This window comes from Diuraphis noxia, unplaced genomic scaffold (genome assembly GCF_037042655.1).
Source record: "Diuraphis noxia isolate RWA-SAM2 unplaced genomic scaffold, SU_Dnox_SAM2 contig0002, whole genome shotgun sequence".
Classification (NCBI taxonomy): domain Eukaryota; kingdom Metazoa; phylum Arthropoda; class Insecta; order Hemiptera; family Aphididae; genus Diuraphis; species Diuraphis noxia.
In genome coordinates, this window is record NW_028301712.1 from 24163403 (window position 1) to 24175413 (window position 12011).

The 12011-nt window shown below is 29.6% G+C and overlaps 1 protein-coding gene across 2 annotated transcripts in view; it reads right to left on the minus strand.

The window, feature by feature from the left end:
- RapGAP1 (Rap GTPase activating protein 1) overlaps positions 1–12011 on the minus strand; it is a 201603-nt gene that overhangs the window by 135627 nt on the left and 53965 nt on the right. The window contains exon 1 of one of the 2 annotated variants that reach the window (XM_089221748.1): positions 4814–5415. The exons of the other annotated variant lie outside the window; for it this stretch is intronic. Coding sequence (XP_089077874.1) covers positions 4814–4866 — 53 coding nt within the window. The 5' untranslated portion in view covers positions 4867–5415. Of the gene's footprint in view, positions 1–4813; positions 5416–12011 lie in introns of those variants that run through there. 2 annotated transcript variants of the gene reach the window in all.

Consider the following 12011-nt stretch of genomic DNA (forward strand, 5'->3'; position numbering starts at 1 on the left):
TATATATATATATTGTATATACTACTGTGGTCAACTATATAGGAAGTAGAAGGATTAAAAACAAGCCGTTATCAGATTTGACAACAGAATAAAAATAAAACAAAAAAAATTTAAGTAATTCAAAAATATTTTTTTTCCCGCGTGGATCTGCAGTTGTGCATTCCATATTTTTTACTCGTGGCGATAGACACGTGCTCTATAAAGGCATACGATGACTACTACTATAATACGCCTACTCAGTTATGTAGGTATATATCATTTGATCCCATTTTATTCGCAGTCTTTTTTTTTTAGACGTTATCCAAACTGTTGCATCATTCGCATTAGCGGTGCTCGCTGCTCGCGTAGAATTGTGTAACGGTCATGGGTGGTTAGTTTTTAACACTTGTAGAAGTGCAGCCTTTGAAAAGCTAGCGGGAGGTCGATGACCGTTTTTTTTTCTTTTCGCCACTCCCGTAAAAGGCAGTAAGTATTAAAGTAGCTGTTTTCGCCCGTGATATACGCAGACAATAACGAATCGTACGCGGCGCAAACACAATCGCGAGGGACGTAGAAGAAAAAAAGTCGACCACTCATACTTAGACGCTGAAAATGATGAAAGGGAGTTCTCTTGCTTTAACCCCTCTTTAGTGGCCAACTGTGACTTGAGTTTTTACGAAACACACCTGTCCAGGCACGGGGGAATCGCATACAAGCAGCGAATGAAGGGGAACGTAAATTGTTTTTTCTTTCCTACATCTATAATACGAAGACTCGGATCAGTAATTGTGTCTTGGCTATGAATATATTTGAATAAACATGTGGTAATTTTTATAAACATAAAAATGTCCAACCGTCTGTAGGTAACTCTTCTTTCAAATACTATTATCCTATTGTCACCGGGTGATTTTTTTTTTTACTCGATTTTATATTTACTAATATTTTGTTTTTTTGAGAGTATCTACTAGTCATATTAGTCTAAATATTACTTCATACACAACTATAGCACAAATTAACACAGTAAATTATATATGGTTAATTTGTTCATAAAAAGAGTCATTTTTAATTTTTTGACAATTTTTTTTCCCAAATGGGTAAATTAATTCTTCATATCCGAATATATAACATATATACCTATATATCACTTATTGTTTCAATGATTATTTTTTATCTTTTTAAATTTAACTCAAACAAATATAATACCTATACTAATACAAAACATATTAATATTAGGTACCTACATTTTTTAATGGCCTTTTTCAAATATTTGAATAACGTTAATAACTTAATTACCTATACTCATAATTCACTATTGAACATTCAAGTATTTTATAATCCTCAGCATAAAACATAATAGATAGAACCTTTCAACGAAGTATAACAAAATTAATTTATCAAAAAACCAAAAGTACAAACTAATCGTTTGGTACCTATAATAGTAAGTCGGTAAATTTAAAGAGTGTTATTATACACTGAATTCTCCAAAAACCAAAACCAATTCTCACACTAATTACAATACTCGATAAGGTTTTTTTATTTTAATATAACCAGTTTGGCAAATAAATTATCGATTTTAAGTTTTTGTTGTTTTTTTATGATGGAGCCGTGATTAAAAAAAAGTTTTATGATTTATTACTCGACTAAGAACCATAAACATGTTACATTTTAATAACATTACGACTATATTCACATCATAAACTTTAATAAATCCCTAGTAGATTTATCAAATCTGAGTTTATAGTATTGCAGTAAAAAATCATAATTGTTTTCAATTTTTCATACTTTAGATTTTAAGTTCAATCCTGTTAATTTGGTTACTTAAAAACTACAAAGGGTATATATACCTATTACCTATATCAAAGATAAATGATAATACAATTTTAATCTAGTTTACACCTATTACGTATAGTTGTATAGTTGTAGTAACCCACACAGTTTCGTTTCCGATGCGTTGGCCGAACCAAATTAACCATTGCAAACGATTTGCGATCATAAAACAACGTTGACGGGTGACTGCTTAAGCACAACACGCGTTTGTTGTACGTACCTTTATACATTTATAATACATTACACATAGGTACGTGGTAGCCGAGATTTATTTATTTTTTATTATTACTTATTCTCTTAGAAATTTCCCCTCTGCCACTGTGCAGATAACAATTTATTAGCTACTGTCAAGTGAAAACCGAAACCAGCTCCGGGCACGTCCCCTCGTTCCCTTTACCCGTGTGCACAATATTATGCATACACAAGCTCATCGACATCGGGACCACATCATTGGACCACGCGCATATAATAATATAATAAGTAATAACACCCATCGTCGTCCGGGGGGTCCTCATCGTGTGGTTTAATCGGATCAGTTATACATGTTAATAGGTATAACGCGCGTATTGTATTAGGTAACCGGTGACAAACAAAAAAATAAAATTCAACCCAACCTGCTGATGAATCCCGTCCTGTGAGTTCACCTTTGTAGTGGCACAGACACGCGACACGGAACAGAATAGATGGCAACCCGGCGACGGTATGATGCCATCTCGAGATTACCCAATTCGATTCACATGTTTTCATATACAATATTTGATTTAATTATTATTATGCGTATTGTATAAATATATGTAATGTATGTTGCTCGAAACGCGCATTGATCGTATTATGATTCAAATTTAAAAAAAAACAAAATCCGCCAGAGAAAACGTTCGACATATTATGTTGCTTTGATTTATTATGACGCAACTGGTCCACAAACAAAAAATAATAATAACATATATGTACTGACCAGAAACATAATATTATCCCCACGGAGATTTCGGACAGCGATAACCCGTTGGGTGGACACAATTCAGGTAAAACGATACCGGATGTGTTTTGACGTGGGTTATCGCGTATATTAGCATTTTCCCGGCTCTTGGTGCCTACCAAAGAACACGATTGTTTTGCGCAATCGTTAAATGCTTTGTGTTAAACATAATTTTAAATAGTTCAATGCAACATCATAAAAGTCATACTCGAATTTGAAAAGAATACAATTTTGTGTTATTAAACTTAATATTTTATAGTTTTGTTTTATTTATAATATTATACAGTAGTCTAGTAGTCCATAATGAAGACAAATTTTATAATTTACTCATCATCCCGTTAAAACTACGTTTAATTGACATTTTAAAACTGTCGATATTTTAATTTTATTGGTCGTTAATGCGTGTATAAAAAAAATTCAAAGTATGTTTTTAAAATTTTAAATCGTCGTTTAATGAACACATAATGAATATAATAATATAGGTAATGATGACGTACAGCATAAATTACTACTATGAAAATTTTAATAATAATTTTATATACGATAAGTACTTAAAAACAAAATATTGTGTTTTTAAGACTTTAAAATTATTGTTGAAATTTATTCATATACAATTTTAATTTAGATCTTTCCTTTATATCGTATACCTACATGTAGTAGATAGATTAATGTATGAGTATTTGTCACTATGACTAACTGTAGTTTTTAGATTAAAGAATGATGGATTACAGTATTACACAAAATATGATTAATTAATTAATGTATATAAATTTAGTATTTTTCAACTATAATATCGCAAAAATGTATCAAATCTTCAGTTGACCTACATACAGGTACTTCTTAGTTATTTTATAAGTCAATGCAATTGTGAGAAAAATTTCCAGTGTACAGTATGTACGTATTTTTTTTTTTTTTTTTTTTTGTGTGTGAAGTATTATTTTATTACTTAAACCTGTTATTTATTACACATATTTAGGTAAGTACACGATTTTCTATTATTTTTTATTAATATTCAACTAAATATCTAGGTACCTAGCATAATTTATAAATCATTATAAGATAATTATATTAAAACTTAACATCATTTATGAATTTAAGATTTGCTGACTGCTAATATGAAATAGGACAGGTATCTAATTAAATGTGAGGTTGAAACTTATTTTAATGAAAGTTGCATGCACTTAAAGTTTGTCTGGGTAAATCAAAAACTATGTCAAACAAAAATAACAAATTCCGTATCTAAATATAACTCCGGTATCTAGTATCTACCATAGTACGTTCTGATTTACTTCAAGTATAAGATTACTTTTGCGATGCAATTTGGTATCGTCACACTTTTAATATAATTCGCATAACGTTTTATATGCCTGGCATCAAATTTTCATAATAAATATTAGAACGAAATCAAAATCTAATTTTATTTTTAAATTATTATTTTATTTAAATAAAAAAAAAAGCCACTTTGTAGATTCTATGTTTTGTCAATCTATATGTATTATTAAATGAATTGTTATATATCTGAGCGAAAATTCATTGTTATAATTTAAATGAAAACGAATTTAATTATAAATTTAAAATTACTTTTTTAAAACATAACAAGTTTTTATTTTGGAAAATAGTTTTTCATATTATTTAAAAGCCAAAACAATTTAACCCAAAGACAACTATTATAAATACATGACTCGAATTTTAACTGGATTAAAAACATTTATTACTTTGTTTTGATATCATAAATAAAAAAAACTGGCAGGTAGCGTAAACATCAAACAACGCGTTAATATAGTTTTACCAATAAAAAAAAATTCCTAAAACGATGACTAGGTCATCCTATATGATATTAGTCATATTTATGCTATATTCTGTATAGGTACCCAATAATAGTAATAATTATAATTATAATATTCAGAACGGCGAGAACTGAGCACAATCCACGAGGAAAACTCAACAAGGTCGAGTCATGGCAATAATCACTAATTTCTAATTAACAACACTATATATATATAATAATAATGATAATGTCGTATCAGTTACCCGTCTTGTTTGCCGTCTTGGGCCAGCCTGTCGATCATCTGCATATCGATCATTTCGCATCAGCCGCCACCGCACGCGCGCCAAACCATGATTATCGATGTCGACGACGATCACGGATCGCCCCCGCAATTACAGCTTACACCCACGAACGTGACGCACGTCAATAAATATTACGCACAATCGCAAGTGACCGAAAAACGCACACTCGGAAGAAAAACGCAAAACAAACGATATATTACAATAAAGAACGAACAATCAGATGCGAGAACAATGCGATGGAGTATCGTCAGGCGAGAAATCGATTGAGATAATCTTTAGATAGAATTCACACAATAGGTAATAAAAGGTCGATTAATACACGGGCCGGCGAATGATCGACTATAGTTTGTGAAATTAATTTAAAAATACAAAAATCTACAATAATAATAACAACTCAGTATTATGATTTATGATTTTAAACGATGTAAAGTTGAACTCATCAAAAGCTCGTCATTGCTCTATATTATTAAGACGCTGTTGTAAAAAAAAAAAAATCGCGGTCGGTGCATTAATAATGATAATAATAATCGTAATAACGGACCGAATGGACGCGTCGCCCAGTACTCACAAAAGCACACTGACACCGCCGGAGGACCGGTGGACGTGGATGGATATATAAAAACACACACACACACACACACACACACACACACACACACACACACACACACACACACACACACACACACACACACACACACACACACACACACACACGTGTATGCGTATAAAACGAAATCGCTACAAAACTGGTCTTTATCCCCGCAACGACGAGCGGTGCGTGCGTAAGTGCCCACTCTGGCAGTCTGGCTGCGTGTGTGTATGTGTGTGTCCGTGTGCGTGTACCTACATAATAATAATATTATAGTGTATAGCGAAGAGCCCCTCCAGGCTCGCGACCAATGGGGGAACAATAATAATAGTAATAATAATAACAACAAAAACAACCGTGTGACGTGACCCACAATCGGTTCGACTGTGCTTCCGACGCCGCCGCCGAGGATGTCAGATTAACGCCGCCGTCGCGGAGTCCGGATGACGCAAAACGATTTTGGAAATAATAAAAATCATAAAAAAAAAGAATTCGCGGATTTAGAGCAACGGCGAGGGGTGTAATTGATTTCCGACCACCCTCTGTGGCCGATTACGGATTACCGGCGGGTGGTTGTACGCGCTGCACATTATCAACACGGTACAACAGAACCCGTGGGGGGGGGGTTGTTGAACTGGATTAAGAGCGGCCAATAATATAAAACACATACTTATTATATAATATTTTGATGACAGTATAGGTGTACTTAGCAGTATATAGGTACGTTTTGTTTTTTCGTTTGCATTGCACTGAGCCACTCGGTAATAATTGCCACGTACATAATATCTATATATATAAGTACATATGTGTGTGTGTACGTGCACCATTATAATATTGAAACATTATGACGGATAATCCCCGTTTTCCTTGTTTGTCCGCGCGACACCATTCAACCGAATTATAAGAGTGTATTATGGCTGTTATTATTTTGATAACAGTGTGTGTTTATTAAATATATTATTTCAAACGTCATTCTACGCACAGTGATGATAACACTTATTTTCCACGATCGCCATAATCATAATAATAATATTTAAAATGTATTGAGTAAGCCATGTTCGATTGAACATTGACAAATGACATAATACCGCGTGATTATATCATAATAATTCAAAAAACATTATGGGTAGGATGCATTGCAGAGTTTTTTGACAATAAACTTACTATACCTGCAAGAATCAGACTAGATTATAGTAACCAGTAACTACAAATCCCGAATTCAACCGGATGTCCGGATGCATGGGCGAATTATTAGCTGTAATAATGGTGCAGGGTATATAATACTGTGCTACTAATATAATATATATACGCTCGTATTTTGATTATCATGTTGATAGTTGAATTTTTAAAAAAATTAGCTTGTTATTAAATATAATTTCTTTTCAAATAATATTTAAAATTGTGCAAACATTTTTCTGCTTCTATAAATATAAATACTTAACAGTTATTGAACTATTTGAATTTATGAGTGTTATTCGATTAAACATCTGGTTGCAATTTTAATACCTTACTAGTAAAATACACATTTAACGTACCTATCAAAGTTCCTAAATAGTTGATAACTGACAGGTTAAGGTAACTTATAAGGTATGATTTGCAACGTACCAAAATCGATTCTTTTCGACTATAAGAATACTAATTCAAGTAATCTAATTTTTTAAACTTTTATGAGAGTGTTTCGACGATAACTTTTTAGTAGTTTTAAAATACATAAATGATCTATCGGCAAGCTTCTTCTGTCAACTACGCAAAGCAAGCGGTCCGCAACATTTCGGGTTAAATGTCAGCCCCATTAATCGAAGACTAAAACGTGGTCGTTCTCATGACGTCCTAAATTAGATTATCTTCATTGAAAATTCTATTGTATATCGTTCATTGCTTGTAACACTATCCTAAATCTCGCTAACATTCCAGACAAAGTCATCTAAACTTAGGTATATCGCTAATTTGTTAACCTAGTTATTTACTACATATTATGTTAATATCGTCTTTATAAATAGCTAAAAATTTTGTACATTGTACCTAAGTTTAGATGACTTTGTCAGAAAAAGTTTTTAAATAATAATAATAAAATAAAAAGATAAAGTAGTTTTAAAAATACTACCAGTTGTATAATATTGACACGATTTAAAAAAATATAAACAGTATTAACGGATTTTAAACTCAATAGGTGTTTTATATTAACCACTAACCAATATGAGTTTTTCTATAGCATTATAGCAACCAATAATAATTATTTTAACCATTGCTTAACGTGAAATTAACACAGAACTGTGTATAAAATGAACACCAAAGCGTTAAGAATTGACTACAAATATCTAATTGTGTATAGTGTTTATGTAAATGATTTAATCAAACGTCAAGAATAAAATAAATGATTCATGTATTACGAAATAAATATTTTTTAAGAATATTATTTTTTATATAACTGACCTGTAATCATCTATAATCACACTAAAATAACAATTACCGAATATCGAAAGTATAATTAAAATCCTTAATGGTTTTTTCTTATTAATCGATTATCACTAAAATTAAAATATCAAGCGGAGACTTTTCAAAATGAGTTTAAAACTATTTAAGCCTATAGCAATCGGATTAAACGATTATTTTTTTTTATATAAAATGTATTAAGTTTATTTTTTTAAAAATCCCAACTGCTTTAAAATAATTTTATCTTCATTAAAGTTTGAATAAATGTAGAAAAAGAACATAATTTAATACATACATAGTAGTTACTTGTGAAGGTAAACTTACTACACAATTTTAAATTTACCTGTAAACATTTATTTTTTTTAAACTCAATTATGCATATAATATATATTATATATGAGTATATACATATATAGTAGGTACAGTCTGTTAATTTAATATTTACAAAGAGCCTATTATTAAGAGTTATAATGTGATATATCTGCTTGAACAAAGTAGTCATCCAATGGTCATACTTTAATATAAATACTAATTTTAAGTAGTTTCGATTTTTCCCCCGAATGACGTTTTTTAAATGTCTGCATCATCATCAATTAATTCTTCGACGATAATCGACTGGAATAATGTTAGAGCCAATAGCAGATATTAGGGGATTTGAATGATCTGTTGAGTTTCAGATGATAGGGGTTTATTTAAAAAAAAATAAAATTTGAATAACGAATAATGTTGTGTATATTTTTTACACACACGTGAGCATACACAATTATTATGGGCATATAAAGTCATAAATCCAAAAATTATAAATAGTGCGATATTAATAAATATCTGAATATTCTACTAACATTGATGACTAAAGAGATTCTACGAAATTATAGGTCCTATAATTATTTACTATGTTATATATATCATAAAAAATATAGTTTATCAAAAAAAATAATATTTATTAGTTGTATGGTATTATGCGAAGTTAGATTTTTTAAAGATATAAAATAACCTATGATAGTAAGTTTTATAGTAAACCAATTGTAACCAATTTATTTTATTTTTATGTGCCAACATCCTTTTATTGTTTTTTCAATAATATATTAAGTAGAAAACAATAACATTGTTATGCATATATGCAATGTATCCAATAATATAATATCTACATTGTTAGACATTTCTCGCGTTTATTAAGTAGGTAGGTACATTTTCTTTTTATGAATTACGTAATCTTCTATTTAAACAATGTTACTAATTAGATACAAATTTTTATTTATGTGAAGGTATACAAGAATTTGTTTTGGTATTAACGTCAATAAATTTTTAAATATTTTTATGTTCTAAAAGCATTTTAGTAATGACACCACGGATTTTCGCTTGATGCGGGCGATGAATTTAATACGCTTTTCGAGAGTTTTAAATTGAATGTTAGATTTGTCAACTGGCTCCCTATTTCAATAACCATCAAAAACTTGTCTTCGCTAAAACGTTACACGTTGGAATTCCAATAATAGAATTTTTTGTCACTAAGAAAAGAACATTATTTAAATATATTCTTGAATGACATTTACTGCTTTAATATATGATGTTCAAAATATTTATTTTATGAGATTAACAATCTTTAATTTCTAATTTTCTAATTTACTAATATTTGCATTTATAGTATATAATTTTCAGTATCTAGTATAATAAATAATGTCTGATATAATTGATTACATAATCTACATCATCAATTATTTTATTATTACCTAATTTAAGTGTTTATCAACTAATCAACTGTCCTCTCCCTAATCACTCGCATCAAAATATGTTCCATTTATAATTTCTTTATAGTAACAATATATATACGATATTTCACCAACCATATGTCAAATAAACCAATTCATAGGTTAAACCGTTCTATCTTTTTCTTAGAATAATGTGAATTACTGCAGTAGGTAACTATATTTCTCGTGTATACTTATGTAAATCAATTATTAGAAAACAAGTTATGTCTATTACATATTTGTACTAAAAAAAGATTCATTTCTAAAAATTTAATAAATAAAAATTTTTAAGAAAGAAAAATTTGATAATATTTTTAAAAGTTATACCTACAGCTCGACAGTTTTCTTTTTATTGGATATTTATTTATGTATCACATATTTTTCAAAATGATTAAATGCGTATAATCCCAAAACTCCACATGATACACATTTTTCTCCCGGTGTTAGGTACTTTATCTAAGTTTTCGATCTAAACCTATTTATGGGGAGAAATCACACAACAGTTTTCATTGACATTCATAATATTATAAAGAAGCGATAAAATTGAAAATTACACTTTATTTTTTCGATATAAAGTAATTTCAAAAAGAATGAAAAAAATATCAATTGTATTTTGATAGAACAACATTCAATAATATTTATAGAAAACTGGTAGGCATTTCATAAAATTGTATTTGATAATCAAATATTTGTTATAAATTTACATTTTTTGTCAGGTACCTTATACCATCACAGATATTCAAAATACATAACCACGTCATCCGCTTTAAATTGATAATATAATAATAATAAAAATTGTAATTTAAAAAATAAATTTGATTTTTAATTTGATAAAAATATCAAAAAAAGTATTAAATAAACTATATCAGTAGGTACGCTTCTTTTTGACACAGCTGACGGCGGAGATTATATCAGTATATAAGTATACTTACTAAATTTACATAATAATTAATTGGTATATTAATTGAATAGGTACAATAGATACATAATAAACTAAAGTGTATTAATTTAGAATCAACATTGTGCATTTTGAGCTTTAAATATGATATATTGTCACTTGACGCTCGTAGTCAAAACGCTACAGATGATAATATTTTCACTATTAAAAATATCCATATACCCTATCCTATCCCTTTACCACTCATTGGCACGGGTACATTATTACATGGATTATATTAAGACTAACTTATATAAGTAGATTCTCTATATACACTTCAGTATTTTCTAAAAAATAACACGAGAGTCTTAGCGGTACCCAATGTTCTTGTTTTTTGGAGGAATAAATAAATAATAATAATATACTATTGGAGAGTATATTATAGTATATTATATACTATATTGTTCATATACAAAGAAAAAATGTTACCTATTCAAATAATCACATTTTATTATATCATTATCATTATTATTATTTCATAGGTGTTTTTAGTAATTTTTATCTATTGATAAAAAACATACTTAAAGTCGCATAATCATATTATTCATGCTATGAAGTACAAACATGACATAACCAGAATATGATTCACTAACGGTTGCAATAAAAGAAAATAATAGATATACTGTAATAATATAAGTATTTTTTTTATTTGCATATAATTAGTGGTTTTAATACTGTCCATTCGAGAAAATTTTAACTTAAAAAAAAAATCAAAATAAGTTATTTATTTAAATTTGAAAAAAAATATAGTGTTCCAAAATCCAAGTATATTCATTACATTTACCATAATTTTCATTTGGTGCTTAATAAAAAATATGATTGAGAGTTACGAGTATAATCATGAAGTATATTATTTTTTTAAAACTATTTATATCAAATTGTTATACATTCAATTGCTTGACATAGATTTTCTTAAGGAAAAGTGATAAAGTTATATTTTGTTATTTACAAAACGATCATCATTCATTCAACCTTTGTGTATCATAATAATTTTTACTGAATATTTTTATGGAATTTAACTTCGAGAATGAAACTCATTAACTCACATGGTGTGTAAATATAATATGTGTATAGGCACTATTCGTGTTTTTTAATTTGTATAGGTAAGTAACCTTTTTTTTTTTTTTTTTTTTTTTTCTGTTTTAACCGACGACGCCGCGGGATCTGCTTTCGCATTGCTTCCGCGGCGCCGCCATCGTTTATTGACATTATCAAATATTAATTACATTACAAGTTTTACTTGGCTTCTTCCTGTTCTTCTCGGGCTGACCGGAGTCCGCCGCCCTTGAATTCGCGTGCCTGTCATCCGATTGGCGAGCCGACCGGAGTCTACCACTCTGGATGTTTCGATCTCCATCAGGGCGGTCGCACGTTCCCCTATGCCCTTCGCAAGGCCTCTTCCTCGCGTTCATCCTTTTCCTTGGTCGACAGAATCGTCTCGACCATGCG